Genomic DNA, 19,831 nt, shown 5'->3' with positions numbered 1-19,831 from the left:
AAACAATGTTCAACTCATCAATTGCCAGTTCTGATATGCCACAGTGAGAAACTGTAATGACCTCCTTGGGAGACAGACACAGGATATGATCGATAGGGTACCCTTCATTGTCCGGTACTTCCTGGGAGCAAAGAACCTACATTGTGTTCATCACAGCCTGCAGACATTATTGATGAGGATGAGGACCTCACCAAGACCTTCCCTATGCCTCCATTTCTCACCTTTAAACCAATCACCAAACCTCAAACAGATCATTGTTCACAGCAAACTGCCCAGCCTTCAGGACAACATCGACCACAGCTCTATACAACCCTGTCATGGCAACCACTGCAAGACGTGTCAGAGTGTTGACATGGATACCACCATTACACGTGGGGACACCACCCACCACGTGCCTGGCAGGTACTGATGTGACTCAGCTAACATTGTCTATCTTATACGCTGCAGGCTAGGATGCCCTGAGGATTGGTTCATTGGCGAGACTGAGCAGATGCTCGGATGAATGGACACAGTGCACCAATCAGCAGGCAGGGACACGGTTCAGTGGTCAGGGCCATTCGGCCTCGGATCCTTGGGTGACTGTCCTTCAAGGCAGACCTCGGGATATGCAACAACCACGCAGAGTGGCCAAGCAGATACTGATGGTCAAGTTTGGTACCCATGAGGATGGCCTCAACCGAGACCTTGGGTTTGTGTCACACTACAGGTGACCCCACCACACTATGTACACACAATCACACTCACACACACACACACAGACGATCCCACATACACATGTTATCCCTCAGGCACACACACACTCACACTTATGTACACAACCTCTCACAGGTCTCACAGACTCTATCAAACCCGCACACAGACACACATAACTCTCACATGCTCTCTGTCACACACACAGACACACACACACACACACACACACACACACACACACACACACACACACACACACACACACACACACACACATCTGTGGAGTGAATTTGCATTTGCAGATTTGAATTTGTAGATACTTCCTATTTTGTTCCAAAAGCAGACAATCTGTAGGTAGTGTCTATATGTTAATCCATGTGACATTTTATAAATTCCTACTTTGGAAATAGAACCAGTCTGACTCAAAGATGGGATACAGACAGATTAACCTCACACCTTTACAGCATTGTCTGAGCTGAGATGTCACCTATTTTAAAATAAAACTAAAAGTTATCTTGGCACTGTGACTTGAAAGGGGAAAGTGAGGTCTGCAGATGCTGGAGATCAGAGTTGAAAATGTGTTGCTGGTTAAAGCGCAGCAGGTCAGGCAGCATCCAAGGAGCAGGAAATTCGACGTTTCGGGCATAAGCCTGATGAAGGGCTTTAGCCCGAAACGTCGAATTTCCTGTACCTTGGATGCTGCCTGACCTGCTGCGCTTTAACCAGCAACACATTTTCAACTGTGACTTGAAAGTAGTTCTGGGATTTGCATATTAATCAATCAAACCCTGCATCCCCATTTTCAGTGATTAAAGCCTTAACTGCAATCTCGGTTTGTTCAATCCATCGCATCATTGTATGACTTGACCTTTGAGTATAAATTCTGTGCCCTATGATCCTGCCCTACGAGCTGCCTGATGAAGCACTCTGAAAGCTAGTGCTCCCAAATAAAGCTGTTGGACTAGAACCTGGTGATGTGGGAATTTTAACTGGAGCCATCACATGGACCTGAGGTGCCACCAGGGCTCAACACACACACACACCCCTCCATGGCAACAGCTTCCAGATCTGAAAGACACTGCTGTGATTGCTGTGCCAGTTCCAACTGCATCAGAGTGACTGAGCACATGCCCCAACCTTGCAGCTTAATGAGAATGCTGGGGGCCATAAGGAAGGTTCTACTGAACCTCTCTCCAGACTGAACATTGATCCCTGGGAATCGATGCTTCATACCAAGTCTTTCCACTTACTGCTGCAATCTTCAGGGATGTGACTTTATGTGGGGACATAACCATATCGAACACAGTAAGGTGCCTTCCTGCTCCTTGATACTTACCCAAGGTGATCTCGTTGTTATCAAGCATACATGGTTTTTGGGGACTGCAGGGTGGTGGCAGGGGCTGGGGAAGGATCTGGCTTTCATTCCCTCTTCCTGTGCAGACATAAGCTCAGGGTTTGGCCTTCTCAGCAAAACGTCTGTGCCTGACACTGACTGATTGTAACATTCAGGCTGTTGTATTCCTCACAGACCATCAAGCGGACCATTGATAAGAAGACTGTGGAAGTGTACATACTGTTCAATGATGAGCTGTCGCTGGTGAACAAAGACCTGAACAGGAAGGCCATGCATCTTGCCCCACAGATGCCACGTTACGCTGGCCAGGCTCACTGGGCACGCTCTCTTCGGCGTCGCATCGACAGGTCAATGGAGGCAAGTAGCACATTTCCAATATATCATACCTGACTGCTGCATTCCCAGCTCTGAATCTTAGATTGATTGTGAGCATAATTTATCAGTTGGACTCACAATTTGACTCCGTTGTGATTGCTAAACGCAACATATAATTGGAGTCAAGATGAGAGTGGTGCTGGAAAAGCACAGCAGGTCAGGCAGCATCGGAGGAGCAGGAGGATTGACGTTTTGGGCAAAAGGCCCTTCATCAGGATGATGGAGGCCTTTCCTGATGAAGGGCTTTTGCCCGAAATGTCAATTCTCCTGCTCCTCCGATGCTGCCTGACCTGCTGTGCTTTTCCAGCAACACTCTAATCTTGAATCTGATCTCCAGCATCTGCAGTCCTCACTTTGGCCTAACATATAATTGGAGTCAACTTGCCAAATAAATCAGCATCATTTTCCGATGAAGTATAAATTGTTGCTGTCTTTGGACATGGGCACGTTTTGCAGCTGCCTTGGTAAGTGCAGGATGAAGAGTTTGAACAGCATGTCTCTTACATCATCGAAGCAAAGTGTGAGCAGCTAATTACAGTTTAGCAGAATTCCCACCACCACCTCCTCTGCAGTCTCCCAGGCTTATGCCTCCTTTCTCGGTATCAGATGTATCCAGGAGAAAGTGAGGACTGCAGATGCTGGAGTTCAGAGGCACTGGAAAAGCACGGCAGGTCAGTCAGCATCTGAGGAGCAGGAACATCTCATTTATCTCTCAGACCCCGGCCCATAAGCCTCAGTCCTGACGAAGGGCTTATGTCAGCAATGTTGACTCTCCTGCTCCTTGGATGCTGCCTGACCTGCTGTGCTTTTCCAGCATCACACTCTCGAATCAGATACATCCAGTGTACTGCAAGAAACCTTGACATCATTGATCAGAATGCTTTCAACAGTGAGACTCTGACATGGTCCCACATAGTCTCCTATAGTAGGCCACTGACCAGTCCAAGACAGCTGTGGGCAGTGGGCAGTGGGAGGCTTTACGTTTCACATGGGCATGGGCATAGGGGGGACAAATGGTGTAGAGCAGGATGATCAGCAACGGCGAATGGCAACAGGCTCAACAGGCCAAATGGCCTACTCCTGCTCTCCATGTCCTATCACCTTGCGTAGGGTGGACTGTTAGAGGATAGCAGATAAGTGACATTTTTTATGTGTCTTTATTGGGCAGTACAACATTTTATCTGGGAACATGTAGCATTAATAAAGCAGCATCGAAAAGAGGTGCAGGAGTAGGCCATTCAGCCCATCGAGTCTGTACCACCATTCAATATGGTTATGGCTGATTATGCAATCTCAATATCTCACTCCCGCCCTCTCTCCTTACCCCTTGATCCTTTAGCCGCAAGGGCCATGTCCAGCTCCCTCTGCATCTAACAAACTGGCCCCAACAGCTTCCTGTGGGAGAGAATGCTACAGGTTCATAACTCTCTGAGTGAAGAAATTCTTCCTCATCTCAGTCCTGAATGGCTTACCTGTTATTCTTAGACTGTGACCCCATAGGTCTGGACTTCCTCAACATTGGGAACATTGTTTCTGTATCGAGAGTGTCCACTCCCATCAGAGCTTTGTATGTTTCTGTGACTTTGATGAAGGGATGATCTAATGCCAGTGTCGAAGATGATTCATGGATTTGCGAGGGCAGACAGAAAAGATTATGCAGAGAGGAGTTCAGAGCCAGGCATCATCACCTTCAGTTGGAGCTGGGTTGGCCAGCTTTTTCACACAAAGAATGTAGAGTGAGGCGAGGCAGGTGGGTGAACGCAGTGGAAACGGTTAATCATTTTGAGATCTTCCCAATACAGTTTCTTCTGTTAATGACTTTTACTCCTCTGGGCTCTACATCTATTACTAACAGGCATGAGATCGCCTGGAGTTAATTTTGGGACAGATTCAGATCGTCTAGCCCAAGCCTACAAGGGCAGGCTTAGACTCTCAGGAGAAGGAATCTGGACTGGTTAGTTACACAATTGTTTGAAAGCATCTGGCATCATATATAATAAAAATACGCATGGAATAACAAAATTGTTATACCAGGGTGGTAATTCTGGAAAGGGCAAGGGTTTGGGGTGGGGTGGGGTGGGGGTAGCGGTGGAGGGGGTATTGGGGGTGAGGGTGGGGGTGGGGTGGGGTGGGGTTGGGGTGGAAGGGGGTATTGGGGGTGAGGGTGGCGGTGGGAGAAGCCGTCTTAACCTCTGTCTGAAAACGTATAGATCCTGACCCAAGCTACATTCCTGCCCAAAATTGGATTGGGTGAAGAGACGATGGTGGTCTACCAGACACTGCAGCAGAGCCTGGATGAATTTGTGCGCAAAGTCTTCACAGAGTGGACAGTCAATGTAGACCGGGAATGCATGAAGCGCCTGGAGAGACCTCTGATGGTCCGCAATCTCGATGACCGAGGCAAACTCAATGTAAACTTCGACATGTGAGTTCACAAACCCCCCCTGAGTCGGTGCTCGTATAATATCAGCAATAAGGTTGGGATCAAGGCAATCATGGCCCATGTGCAAGCTCAGGATTGATGAGGGCATGATGGTTCTCTCATTGCATCAGTCATCCAGAGACCAAAGATAATGATCTGCTGCTATGGGTTCAAATCCCACCATGATAGCTGGTAAAATTTACATTCAAATAATACACCTGGAATCGAATGTGAGATATGACTAGAATGTTGTCGTTGATTGTGGTAAAAGTCCGAGGAACAAGAGAATCAGCGTTTCAGGCATAAGCCCTTCATCAGGAATGGGCTTATGCCGAAACGTCCACTCTCCTGCTCCTCGGATGCTGCCTGACCTGCTGTGCTTTTCCAGCACCACTCTCGCAACTCTGATCTCCGTCTTCTGCAGCCCTCACCTCCTCCCTGTGGTCAAAACCCATATGGTTCACCAATGCCCTTTCGATGTTCACAGGGAAAGGGACGGCTGGAAAATGGGAAGCCTTCCGAAATGAGATAACGAGAATCCAGAGAAAGTATATTCCTGTCAGGGTGAAAGGGAAGGCTGGTAGGTATAGGGAATGCTGGATGACTAAAGATACTGAGGGTTTGGTTAAGAAAAAGAAGGAAGCATATGTCAGGTACAGACAGGATAGATCGAGTGAATCCTTAGAAGAGTATAAAGGCAGTAGGAGTATACTTAAGAGGGAAATCAGGAGGGCAAAAAGGGGACATGAGATAGCTTTGGCAAATAGAATTAAGGAGAACCCAAAGGGTTTTTACAAATATATTATGGTCAAAAGGGTAACCAGGGATAGAATAGGCCCCTCAAAGATCAGCAAGGCGGCCTTTGTGTGGAGCCACAGAAAATGGGGGAGATACTAAATGAATATTTTGTACCAGTATTTACTGTGGAAAAGGACATGGAAAATATAGACTGTAGGGCAATAGATGGTGACATCTTGCAAAATGTCCAGATTACAGAGGAGGAAGTGCTGGATGTCTTGAAATGGTTAAAGGTGGATAAATCCCCAGGTGTACACGAGAACTCTGTGGGAAGCTAGAGAAGTGATTGCTGGGCCTCTTGCTGAGGTATTTGTATCATCGATAGTCACAGGTGAGGTGCCGGAAGACTGGAGGTTGGCTAACGTGGTGCCACTGTTTAAGAACGACGGTAAGGACAAGCCAGGGAACTATAGACCAGTGAGCCTGACGTCGATGGTGGGCAAGTTGTTGGAGGGAATCCTGAGGGACAGGATGTACATGTATTTGGAAAAGCAAGGACTGATTCAGGATAGTCAACATGGCTTTGTGTGTGGGAAATCATGTCTCACAAACTTGATTGAGTTTTTTGAAGAAGTAACAAAGAAGTTGATGAGACCAGAGCAGTAGATGTGATCTATATGGACTTCAGTAAGGTGTTCGACAAGGTTCCCCATGGGAGACTGATTAGCAAGGTTAGATCTCATGGAATACAGGGAGAACTAGCCATTTGGATACAGAACTGGCTCAAAGGTAGAAGACAGAGTGTGGTGGTGGAGAGTTGTTTTTCAGACTGGAGGTCTGTGACCAGTGGAGTGCCACAAGGATCGGTGCTGGGCCCTCTACTTTTGGTCATTTACATAAATGATTTGGATGCGAGCATAAGAGGTACAGTTAGTAAGTTTGCAGATGACACCAAAATTGGAGGTGTAGTGGACAGCGAAGAGGGTTACCTCAGATTTTAACAGGATCTGGACCAGATGGGCCAATGGGCTGAGAAGTGGCAGATGGAGTTTAATTCAGATAAATGCGAGGTGCTGCATTTTGGGAAAGCAAATCTTAGCAGGGCTTCTACACTTAATGGTAAGGTCCTAGGGAGTGTTGCTGAACAAACAGACCTTGGAGTGCAGGTTCATAGCTCCTTGAAAGTGGAGTCGCAGGTAGATAGGATAGTGAAGAAGGCGTTTGGTATGCTTTCCTTTATTGGTCAGAGTATTGAGTACAGGTATTGGGAGGTCATGTTGTGGCTATACAGGACATTGGTTAGGCCACTGTTGGAATATTGCGTACAATTCTGGTCTCCTTCCTATCAGAAAGATGTTGTGAAACTTGAAAGGGTTCAGAAAAGATTTACGAGGATGTTGCCAGGGTTGGAGGATCTGAGCTATAGGGAGAGGCTGAACAGGCTGGGGCTGTTTTTCCTGGTGTGTCGGAGGCTGTGGGATGACCCTATAGAGGTTTATAAAATTATGAGGGGCATGGATAGGATAAATAGACCAAGTCTTTTCCCTGGGGTGGGAGTGTCCAGGATTAGAGGGCATCGGTTTAGGGTGAGAGGGGAAGATATAAAAGAGACCTATGGGGCAACTTTTTCATGCAGAGGGTGGTACGTGTATGGAATAAGCTGCCAGAGGAAGTGGTGGAGGCTGGTACAATTACAGCATTTAAGAGGCATTTGGATGGGTATATGAATAGGAAGGGTTTGGAGGGATATGGGCCGGGTGCTGGCAGGTGGGACTAGATTGGGTTGGGATATCTGGTCGGCATGGACGGGTTGGACCGAAGGGTATGTTTCTGTGCTGTACATCTCTATGACTCTATGACTCTTTGTGATGGGAATCTGCCCCCCTCAGCTGGTCTGGCTGCTCTTTTAAGGTGAGAGGAGAAAGATTTTAAAAAGAGAAGAGTAGCAAATCTTTTACACAGAGGGTGATTTGTGTGTGAAATGAACTTCCAGAGGAAGTGGTGGATGAAGGTACTATTATAATCTTTAAAAGACACTTGCATAAGTTCATAATAGGAAAGGTTAGGTGGGATATGGGCCAGGAGCAGGCAGGTGGGACTAGTTTAATTTGGGATTATGGTCAGCATGAACTGGTTAGAGTGAAGGGTCTGTTTCTGTGCTATATCTATGTGACTCCAGACTCACAGCAATGTGGTTGAGTATTTCCTGCCCTCCGAAAAGATCCTGGCAGTTTAGAGGCTATTACAAATGGGCAATTAATGCAGGTCTTGATAGTGATGTCTTATTCTATGAAAGAATAAAGACAAGTAGCTGAATACCAGGATAAGTCAGTAGTGGCAACATAGGTATGTTGGGGTTGTGCCTGATATACAGTTTCATGAATAAAACCACAAAAATTACCAAGTGACAAATTACACTGATCAAATGGTGGTGATCACAGTGGTGTTAAATCTATTCCCTTTCTTCTTTTGTTTCTCTATCTTTCTTCTCCTCTCTAGTTCCCTCTTCACAGCCTGCCTTGTTGGTGTTGTTTTCCATCATTGCCATGAGGAAGGCTGGCCTGTTCCCAGCATTCAGGGTGTCCCACAAAAGCTGTTTAATAGTGAGTCCTCCTTGGTCCCAGATCTCCTATACCCAGTGCCCTGGGGAAATGACAACTCAGTAAGATGGTGGCAGAGGAGGATTCCGCCACTGGAGCTCGCCAACTCCATCAGTTTTTTAGCTTCTTTCTTCCATTTCTTCTCTTTTGCATTTTTTTTTCTTCTTTCTCTCAGTGATGCCTTGAACACCTGGTCTCAGTGTGGCCCCAGTGTGGGTGTCTCCCAGCCCAGTATGGTGGCCTCTCAGTGACCTGGTATGGCCTCAGTGTGGCCCCAGTGTGGGTGTCTCCCAGCCCAGTATGGTGGCCTCTCAGTGACCTGGTATGGCCTCAGTGTGGCCCCAGTGTGGGTGTCTCCCAGCCCAGTATGGCAGTCTCTCAGTGACCTGGCATGGCCTCAGTGTGGCCCCAGTGTGGGTGTCTCCCAGCCCAGTACGGCAGTCTCTCAGTGACCTGGTATGGCCTCAGTGTGGCCCCAGTGTGGGTGTCTCCCAGCCCAGTATGGCAGTCTCTCAGTGACCTGGCATGGCCTCAGTGTGGCCCCAGTGTGGGTGTCTCCCAGCCCAGTTTGGCAGTCTCTCAGTGTCCCGGCATGGCCTCAGTGTGGACTCGGACACTAGGCCCCATCGCGCCTGCCTGGTGTGGCGGTCTCTCAGTGACCTGGCATGGCCTCAGTGTGGCCCCAGTGTGGGTGTCTCCCAGCCCAGTATGGTGGCCTCTCAGTGACCTGGTATGGCCTCAGTGTGGCCCCAGTGTGGGTGTCTCCCAGCCCAGTATGGCAGTCTCTCAGTGACCTGGCATGGCCTCAGTGTGGCCCCAGTGTGGGTGTCTCCCAGCCCAGTACGGCAGTCTCTCAGTGACCTGGTATGGCCTCAGTGTGGCCCCAGTGTGGGTGTCTCCCAGCCCAGTATGGCAGTCTCTCAGTGACCTGGCATGGCCTCAGTGTGGCCCCAGTGTGGGTGTCTCCCAGCCCAGTTTGGCAGTCTCTCAGTGTCCCGGCATGGCCTCAGTGTGGACTCGGACACTAGGCCCCATCGCGCCTGCCTGGTGTGGCGGTCTCTCAGTGACCTGGCATGGCCTCAGTGTGGCCCCAGTGTGGGTGTCTCCCAGCCCAGTATGGCGGTCTCTCAGTGACCTGGTATGGCCTCAGTGTGGCCCCAGTGTGGATGTCTCCCAGCCCAGTATGGCAGTCTCTCAGTGACCTGGTATGGCCGCAGTGTGGCCCCAGTGTGGGTGTATCCCAGCACAGTGTGGCGGTCTCTCAGTGACCTGGTATGGCCTCAGTGTGGCCCCAGTGTGGGTGTCTCCCAGCCCAGTATGGCAGTCTCTCAGTGACCTGGTATGGCCTCAGTGTGGCCCCAGTGTGGGTGTATCCCAGCACAGTGTGGCGGTCTCTCAGTGATCTGGCATGGCCTCAGTGTGGCCCCAGTGTGGGTGTCTCCCAGCCCAGTATGGTGGCCTCTCAGTGACCTGGTATGGCCTCAGTGTGGCCCCAGTGTGGGTGTATCCCAGCACAGTGTGGCGGTCTCTCAGTGACCTGGTATGGCCTCAGTGTGGCCCCAGTGTGGGTGTCTCCCAGCCCAGTATGGTGGTCTCTCAGTGACTTGGTATGGCCTCAGTGTGGCCCCAGTGTGGGTGTCTCCCAGCCCAGTATGGTGGTCTCTCAGTGACCTGGCATGGCCTCAGTGTGGCCCCAGTGTGGGTGTCTCCCAGCCCAGTATGGCAGTCTCTCAGTGACCTGGTATGGCCTCAGTGTGGCCCCAGTGTGGGTGTCTCCCAGCCCAGTATGGCAGTCTCTCAGTGATCTGGCATGGCCTCAGTGTGGCCCCAGTGTGGGTGTCTCCCAGCCCAGTATGGCAGTCTCTCAGTGACCCGGCATGGCCTCAGTGTGGCCCCAGTGTGGGTGTCTCCCAGCCCAGTGTGACGGTCTCTCAGTGACCTGGTATGGCCTCAGTGTGGCCCCAGTGTGGGTGTCTCCCAGCCCAGTATGGCAGTCTCTCAGTGACCTGGCATGGCCTCAGTGTGGCCCCAGTGTGGGTGTCTCCCAGCCCAGTATGGCGGTCTCTCAGTGACCTGGCATGGCCTCAGTGTGGCCCCAGTGTGGGTGTCTCCCAGCCCAGTATGGCAGTCTCTCAGTGACCTGGTATGGCCTCAGTGTGGCCCCAGTGTGGGTGTCTCCCAGCCCAGTATGGCAGTCTCTCAGTGACCTGGTATGGCCTCAGTGTAGCCCCAGTGTGGGTGTCTACCAGCCCAGTATGGCGGTCTCTCAGTGACCCGGCATGGCCTCAGTATGGCCCCAGTGTGGGTGTCTCCCAGCCCAGTATGGTGGTCTCTCAGTGACCTGGTATGGCCTCAGTGTGGCCCCAGTGTGGGTGTCTCCCAGCCCAGTATGGTGGTCTCTCAGTGACCCGGCATGGCCTCAGTGTGGCCCCAGTGTGGGTGTCTCCCAGCCCAGTATGGCAGTCTCTCAGTGACCCGGCATGGTCTCAGTGTGGCCCCAGTGTGGGTGTCTCCCAGCCCAGTGTGGCGGTCTCTCAGTGACCTGGCATGGTCTCAGTGTGGCCCCAGTGTGGGTGTATCCCGGCCCAGTATGGCAGTCTCTCAGTGACCTGGCATGACCTCAGTGTGGCCCCAGTGTGGGTGTCTCCCAGCCCAGTATGGCAGTCTCTCAGTGACCTGGTATGGCCTCAGTGTGGCCCCAGTGTGGGTGTCTCCCAGCCCAGTATGGCAGTCTCTCAGTGACCTGGTATGGCCTCAGTGTGGCCCCAGTGTGGGTGTCTCCCAGCCCAGTATGGTGGTCTCTCAGTGACCTGGCATGGTCTCAGTGTGGCCCCAGTGTGGGTGTCTCCCAGCCCAGTGTGACGGTCTCTCAGTGACCTGGCATGGCCTCAGTGTGGCCCCAGTGTGGGTGTCTCCCAGCCCAGTGTGACGGTCTCTCAGTGACCTGGCATGGCCTCAGTGTGGCCCCAGTGTGGGTGTCTCCCAGCCCAGTGTGACGGTCTCTCAGTGACCCGGCATGTCCTCAGTGTGGCCCCAGTGTGGGTGTCTCCCAGCCCAGTATGGTGGTCTCTCAGTGACCTGGCATGTCCTCAGTGTGGCCCCAGTGTGGGTGTCTCCCAGCCCAGTATGGCAGTCTCTCAGTGTCCCGGCATGGCCTCAGTGTGGCCCCAGTGTGGGTGTCTCCCAGCACAGTGTGACGGTCTCTCAGTGACCTGGTATGGCCTCAGTGTGGCCCCAGTGTGGGTGTCTCCCGGCCCAGTATGGCGGCCTCTCAGTGACCCGGCATGGCCTCAGTGTGGCCCCAGTGTGGGTGTATCCCAGACCAGTATGGCGGTCTCTCAGTGACCTAGTGTGGCCCCAGTGTGGGTGTATCCCAGACCAGTATGGTGGTCTCTCAGTGACCCGGCATGGCCTCAGTGTGGCCCCAGTGTGGGTGTCTCCCAGCCCAGTATGGTGGTCTCTCAGTGACCTGGTATGGCCTCAGTGTGGCCCCAGTGTGGGTGTCTCCCAGCCCAGTGTGACGGTCTCTCAGTGACCCGGCATGGCCTCAGTGTGGCCCCAGTGTGGGTGTCTCCCAGCCCAGTGTGGCAGTCTCTCAGTGACCTGGTATGGCCTCAGTGTGGCCCCAGTGTGGGTGTCTCCCAGCCCAGTGTGGCAGTCTCTCAGTGTCCCGGCATGGCCTCAGTGTGGACTCGGACACTAGGCCTCATCGCGCCTGCCTGGTATGGCGGTCTCTCAGTGTCCCGGCATGGCCTCAGTGTGGACTCGGACACTAGGCCTCATCGCGCCTGGCCTGGTGTGGCGGTCTCTCAGTGTCCCGGCATGGCCTCAGTGTGGACTCGGACATTAGGCCTCATCGCGCCTGCCTGGTGTGGCGGTCTCTCAGTGACCCGGCATGGCCTCAGTGTGGACTCGGAACTAGGCCTCATCGCGCCTGCCTGGTGTGGCGGTCTCTCAGTGACCCGGCATGGCCTCAGTGTGGACTCGGACACTAGGCCTCATCGCGCCTGGCCTGGTGTGGCGGTCTCTCAGTGACCCGGCATGGCCTCAGTGTGGACTCGGACACTAGGCCTCATCGCGCCTGCCTGGTGTGGCGGTCTCTCAGTGTCCCCGCATGGCCTCAGTGTGGACTTGGACACTAGGCCTCATCGCGCCTGGCCTGGTTTGGCGGTCTCTCAGTGTCCCGGCATGGCCTCAGTGTGGACTCAGACACTAGGCCTCATCGCGCCTGGCCTGGTGTGGCGGTCTCTCAGTATGAACCTTTCACTGTACTCATTTGAGTATGTGTGACAATGGAGCGAATTCTAAAGGCTTCAATCTTTTTGTATCATTGAGCAAATGCAGAGATGGAAGGCTTGTTTCAATTCATACGGAAAAACTGAATGTTTGGAAAAAAATCTGCATTGCTAGAACTACTTTCTAAATGTGATTTAATAAGCTAAAACAAACAAACCATTTCAATGGGCTGGCGCACACATGTTTCACAGCAGCATACAGTTATGTTGTGCATTCAACCTAGCAAAGCTTTCCAAAGCATTTCATGCAGCAACAGCTCTCTCCAGACAGAATGAACTTCCTCTAAACCCATTGTTTTGGTCACACAGTTGTTCAGGTTGGCCACATTATCCAACTGTTATAAACCAGATAGCCACGTGGTGAAGGATGGAGTTGGTGGCAATCTTTATATAGTTTTATAAACATTTATTTACAGAGTCCATTTGCCTTCTAATCTAGCAACCGGAATTTCAGGCTGTTCCTCAGTGTATTCTGGTAAAATCAACCAGTTTGGATATGTTAGGACGTACCTCCATGGCTGTCAGATCCTGAGGTGGGAATTGAACCTGGACCTTGCTGTCCATTGGTAGGGACACCGCATTGCATTATCACACATTTTGGATCGTTCCTTTTTGGAGGTGCAGGAGTGAATCCCCAGTTAATGCTCACCACCTGTATGTGCAACTGAATACAAATGACACCGTTTTCTGTACCTCCACCTTGGAGGTTCTCAGTGCTGGATGTCTCATGTATTAATCCAAATTTATCTATTATTCATTCATGGGATGTGGGCACCCTTCACTAGGCCAACATTCATTGTCCATCCCTAATTGCCCAGAGGGCAGTTAAGAGTCAACCACATTACTGTGGGTCTGGAATCCATGTCGGCCAGACAGAGTAAGAATGGCAGATTTCCTTCCCTGAAGGACATTCATGAACCAGATGGGTTCTTGCAATTATTTACAGTACTTAGCTGATTGCCATGAGACTAGCTTTTTTTATGCTAGAGTTCTATTCAGTTCAGATGTCATAATCTGCCATGATGGAACTGTGATAAAGAAACTGCAGATGCAGGAATCCCAGGTGGACAAGCAGGAGGCTGGCAGAACACAGCAAGGCAGGCAGCATCAGGGGGCTGGGGGAACCCAGCAAGGCAGGCAGCATCAGGAGTCTGGGGGAACCCAGCAAGGCAGGCAGCATCGGGGGCTGGGGGAACCCAGCAAGGCAGGCAGCATCAGGAGGCTGGGGGAACCCAGCAAGGCAGGCAGCATCAGGAGGCTGGGGGAACCCAGCAAGGCAGGCAGCATCAGGAGGCTGGGGGAACCCAGCAAGGCAGGCAGCATCAGGGGGCTGGGGGAACCCAGCAAGGCAGGCAGCATCAGGAGGCTGGGGGAACACAGCAAGGCAGGCAGCATCAGGAGGTGGAGAAGGCAATGTTTTGGGTGTAACCCTCCTTCAGGGCTCAGGAGGTGGAGAAATCATCGTTAAGGGTTACACCCAAAACGTTGCCTTCTCCACCTCCTGATGCTGCCTGCCTCGCTGTGTACTTCCAGCCTCCTGATGCTGCCTGCCTCGCTGTGTACTTCCAGCCTCCTGATGCTGCCTGCCTCGCTGTGTACTTCCAGCTTCCTGCTTATGTCCCTATCAGTAATCGAGCCTAGGGTTCTCAATTACTCATCCAGTGGCATTACCACTTCACCCTCACCTTCTCAAATATCGATGTGCCATTTCTCAAAACTAACTGTGCCACTTGTCCCAGCACTGAGAGATCAACGGCATGGTTGAAGAAGGGGTTGTGCCAACTGTGTGTCTACTTTGTCCCATTCCTTGCAGGTACCTGCTGGAGTTGTTTGATGAAATCCATTACTGGGAACGTTTGAACTTTGAGATCCCCCACTATGTTATTGAGACCTACCAGCGAAGGGAGGACCTCAGGATGCTACGGGAGCGTGTTCTGCTGGTTGTTCGTGATTACAACAGGTCAGTGCCGGTTGTTGGAGTGTGAAGCTGAGGTTGCAATAATTCACAATGACCCTCATGAACATATCCCGTCTTGCCGCTCTCCTTTGAATTCACCGCACCATACTACTACTGTTTGTTCTGCAAACATTTAAAATCCATTTAGATTCCTCATGCAACTTACAGGATTCACAGGGAAGAACGGTTACATAGATGGGGGTGGTGAGTGGAGTTGTGCTTGAAGATTATCTGTAGTTTTATTGAATGTGCAACAGGCTCAAGGAAGTGGTCATAATTCCAGTGTTCTTCAGTGAATCCCAGTAATATCCAGGAATTTTCTGTAATCACTGCCTCTGTGATCATCAAAGTCAATAGAATGGAGAAAAAGAAACTGGAATGGAACTGTATTTGGAACTGGAATCAGATTTTGAGGAAGAGTAGTCAAGGTAACTGTTGAGGTTAGTGTGTTTGGAATGGATACTGGTGCTCAGCTTATCCCTTAGGAATGGGCAAAGTTACAAATCACATAACACCAGGTTATAAACCAACAGGCTTATTCCGAAGCATTAGCTTTTGGAGCGCTGCTCCTTCATCCGGTAACTGTGGAGCAGGATCATAAAACACAGACTTTATAGCAAACGATTACAGTGCCATGCAACTGAAATGATATAGAGTCATAGAGTTATAGAGATCAGACGGAATCAGACCCTTCAGCCCAACCCGTCCATGCCAACCAGATATCCCAACCCAATCTACTCCCACCTGCCAGCACCCGGCCCATATCCCTCCAAACCCTTCCTATTCATATATCCATCCAGATGCCTTTTAAACGTTACAATTGTACCAGGCTCCACCACTTCCTCTGGCAGCTCATTCCATACACGTACCACCCTCTGAATGAAAACGTTGCCCCTTAGGTCTCTTTTATATCTTTCCCCTCTCACCCTAAAAACCTTTGTCTATTTACCCTATCCATGCCCCTCATGATTTTATAAACCTCTATAAGGTCACCCTTCAGCCTCTGATGCTCCAGGGAAAACAGCACTAACCTATTCAACCTCTCCCTCTAGCTCAAACCCTCCAACCCTGGCAACATCCTCGTAAATCTTTTCTGAACCCTTTCAAGTTTCACAACATCGTTCTGATAGGAAGGAGACCAGAATTGCACGCAATATTCCAACAGTGGCCTAACCACTGTCCTGTACAGCTGCAACATGACCTCCCAACTCTTGTACTCAATACGCTGACCAATAAAGGAAAGCATACCAAACACCTTCTTCACTATCCTATCTTCCTGCGACTCCATTTTCAAGGAGCTATGAACCTGCACTCCAAGGTCTCTTAGATTAGATTAGATTACTTACATTGTGGAAACAGGCCCTTCGGCCCAACAAGTCCACACCGATCCTCCGAAGAGCAACCAACCCAGACCCATTCCCCTACGTTTACTCCTTCACCTAACACTACGTGCAATTTAGCATGGCCAATTCACCTAACCTGCACATCTTTGTGACTGCGGGAGGAAACTAGAGCACCCGAGGAAACCCATGCAGTCACAGGGAGAATGTGCAAACTCCACACAGACAGTTGCCTGAGGCGGGAATTGAACCCGGGTCTCTGGCGCTGTGAGGCAGCAGTGCTAACCACTGTGCCACCATGTCGTCTCTTTGTTCAGCAACACTCCCTAGGACCTTACCATTAAGTGTAAAAGCCCTGCTAAGATTTGCTTTCCCAAAATGCAGCACCTCACATTTATCTAAATTAAACTCCATCTGTCACTTCTCAGCCCATTGGCCCATCTGGTCCAGATCCTGTTGTAATCTGAGGTAACCCTCTTCGCTGTCCACTACACCTCCAATTTTGGTATCATCAGCAAACTTACTAACTTATGTAAATGATGCAAAGTAGTGGACTCAGCACTGATCCTTGTGGCACTCCACTGGTCACAGGCCTCCAGTCTGAAAAACAACCCTTCACCACCACCCTCTGTCTTCTACCTTTGAGCCAGTTCTGTATCCAAATGGTGAGTTCTCCTGTATTCCATGAGATCTAATCTTGCTAACCAGTCTCCCATGGGGAACCTTGTCGAATGCCTTACTGAAGTCCATATAGATCACATCTACTGCTCTGCCCTCATCAAACCTCTTTGTTACTTCTTCAAAAAACTCAATCAAGTTTGTGAGACATGATTTCCCACGCATAAAGCCATGTTGACTATTCTTAATCAGTCCTTGCCTTTCCAAATACATGTACATCCTGTCCCTCAGGATTCCCTCCAACAACTTGCCCACCACCGACGTCAGGCTCACTGGTCTATAGTTCCCTGGCTTGTCCTTACCACCCTTCTTAAACAGTGGCACCACATTAGCCAACCTCCAGTCTTCCGGCACCTCACCTGTGACTATCGATGATACAAATATCTCAGTAAGAGGCCCAGCAATCACTTCCCTAGCTTCCCACAGAGTTCTCGGGTACACCTGATCAGGTCCTGGGGATTTATCTACTTTTTCGTGTTTTACGACATCCAGCACTTCCTCCTCTGTCATATGGACATTTTTGAAGATGTCACCATCTATTTTCCTACATTCTATATTTTCCATATCCTTCTCCACAGTAAATACTGATGCAAAGTACTCATTTAGTATCTCCCCCAACTCCTGCGGCTCCACACAAAGGCTGCCTTGCTGATCTTTGAGGGACCCTATTCTCTCCCTAGTTACCCTTTTGTCCATAATGTATTTGTAAAAACCTTTTGGATTCTTGTTAACTCTATTTCCCAAAGCTATCTCATGTCCCCTTTTTGCCCTCCTGATTTCTCTCTCAAGTATACTCCTACTTCCTTTATACTCTGAGGATTCACTCGATCTATCCTGTCTACACCCGACATATGCTTCCTTCTTTTTCTTAACCAAACCCTCAATTTCTTTAGTCATCCAGCATTCCCTATACCTACCAGTCTTTCCTTTCACCCGAACAGGAATATACTTTCTTTGGACTCTTGTTATATCATTTCTGAAGGCTTCCCATTTTCCAGCCGTCCCTTTCCCTGCGAACATCTGCCTCCAATCAGCTTTCGAAAGTTCTTGCCTAATACCGTCAAAATTGGCCTTTCTCCAGTTTAGAACTTCAACTTTTAGATCTGGTCTATCCTTTTCCATCACTATTTTAAACCGAACAGAATTATGGTCACTGGCCCCAAAGTGCTCCCCCACTGACACCTCAGTCACCTGCCCTGCCTTATTTCCCAAGAGTGGGTCAAGTTTTGCACCTTCTCTAGTAGGTACATCCACATACTGAATCAGAAAATTGTCTTGTACACACTTAAGAAATTCCTCTCCATCTAAACCCTTAACACTATGGCAATCCCAGTCGACGTTTGGAAAGTTAAAATTCCCAACCATAACTACCCTATTATTCTTACAGATAGCTGAGATCTCCTTACAAGTTTGTTTCTCAATTTCCCTCTGACTATTGGGTGTCTATAATACAATCCCAATAAGGTGATCATCCCTTTCTTATTTCTCAGTTCCACCCAAATAACTTCCCTGGATGTATTTCCGGGAATATCCTCCCTCAGCACAGCTGTAATGCTATCCCTTATCAAGAATGCTACTCCTCCTCCTCTCTCGCCTCCCTTTCTATCCTTCCTGTAGCATTTGTAACCTGGAACATTAAGCTGCCAGTCCTGCCCATCCCTGAGCCATGTTTCTGTAATTGCTATGATATCCCAGTCCCATGTTCCTAACCATGCCCTGAGTTCATCTGCCTTCCCTGTTAGGCCTCTTCCATTGAAATAAATGCAGTTTAATTTATCAGTCCCACCTTGTTCTCTGCTTTGTCCCTGCCTGCCCTGACTGTTTGACTCACCTTTGTCCTCAACTGTACCCGTCTCAGATTGATCTCTTTCCTCACTATCTCCCTGGGTCTCACTCTCCACCTTTCTAATTTAAATCGTCCTGAGCAGCTCAGGCAAATTTCCCTGTCAGTATATTAGTCCCCTTCCAATTTCGGTGCAATGTGTCCTTCTTGTACAGGTCGCTCCTACCCCTAAACAGCTTCCAATGATCCAAAAATGTGAATCCATCTCCCATACACCAGCTCATCAGCTATGCATTCATCTGTTCTATCCTCCTATTCCTACCCTCACTAGCTCATAGCAATGGGAGTAATACAGATATTACTACTCTCGAGGACCTCCTTTTTAAATTCCTGCCTAACTCTCTGTAATCTCCCTTCAGAATCTCAACCTTTTCCCTTCCTATGTTGTTGGTTCCAATGTGTACAATGACCTCCTGCTGGCCCCTCTCCCCCTTGAGAACATTCTGCACCCTCTCGGAGACATCCTTGATCCTGGCACCAGGGAAACAACACACCGTTCTGATTTTTTGCTGCTGGCCACAGAAACGTCTGTCTATACCTCGGACAGGAGAGTCCCCTAACACAACTGATTACTTGGAACCTGACATACCTCTCATTACATTTATGTTGAACAAATCTAGATTGTTGTTAAGTCTTTCATCTTTGAGAATGGGTTGCAAGTTTTGGTTCATTAATATGTAATCCCAGAAGTGCTTTTCAGTCACATTCTCGAGGTAACGTAAGGTTTTATAAAAGATTGGTAACATCTCAGCTCAGACAATGCATTAAAGGTATGAGGTTAGAGTCTGTCTGTATCTCAATCTTGAGTCAGACTCGTTCTATACACACACACACACACACGCTCACACTCACGGAGATCCTCTGTTATACACATGGTCTCTCTCATACACATATACCCCCCACACTCACATCCATACACACAGCCTCTCACAGGCTTATACTCCATCACACTCACACATGCACACTTTACCAAGCATGCACACATGCAAACACACACTCTCCCATGTGCACTCACACTTGTGCGCGCGCACACACACACACACACACACACTCTCTGTCATGCATGCACACACATATAAGTCTATTGGCTGAATTTGCATTTGCAGAATTAAATTTGCAAATGTATTCTATTTTGCTCAAAAAGTGCACAATCTGCAGGCAGTCAATCCATGTAACATTTTATAAATTCCATTTTGGATATAGAACCAGTCTGACTCAAGATTGTGATACAGATAGATTGTGATATAGAACCTCATATCTTTAATGTACTGTCTGAGCTGAGATGTCACCAATTTTTTATAAAACCTTAAATTATCTCACAAAGGTGACTTAATAAAGCAGTTCTGGGATTTACATATTAATGAACCGAGAGCTGCAACCCATTCTAAAAGATGAAAGATTGAACAGCAATCTCGGTTTGTTGCATTTCAGCTGCATAAGATTGTAATCTCTTGCTGTAAATTCTATGCTTTATGGTCCTGTTCCACAACCACCTGATGAAGGAGCCGCGCTCCGAGAGCTAGTGATTCCACTTGA

The 19,831-nt window shown here is 49.4% G+C and overlaps 1 protein-coding gene across 1 annotated transcript in view; it reads left to right on the top strand.

Annotated features, from left to right (window-relative positions):
• Positions 1 to 19,831, top strand: part of dnah2 (dynein, axonemal, heavy chain 2) — a 288,980-nt gene that overhangs the window by 56,782 nt on the left and 212,367 nt on the right. Inside the window, exons 10-12 of the mRNA XM_060854787.1 lie at positions 2,222 to 2,404; positions 4,633 to 4,847; positions 14,291 to 14,437. Of these exons, the coding sequence (XP_060710770.1) occupies positions 2,222 to 2,404; positions 4,633 to 4,847; positions 14,291 to 14,437 (545 nt within the window). The remainder of the gene's footprint in view (positions 1 to 2,221; positions 2,405 to 4,632; positions 4,848 to 14,290; positions 14,438 to 19,831) is intronic.

This window comes from Hemiscyllium ocellatum, chromosome 44 (genome assembly GCF_020745735.1).
Source record: "Hemiscyllium ocellatum isolate sHemOce1 chromosome 44, sHemOce1.pat.X.cur, whole genome shotgun sequence".
NCBI classification, from domain to species: Eukaryota; Metazoa; Chordata; class Chondrichthyes; order Orectolobiformes; family Hemiscylliidae; genus Hemiscyllium; species Hemiscyllium ocellatum.
Note: the sequence above shows the minus strand (reverse complement) of the source record. Positions and strands in the feature narration are given on the sequence as shown.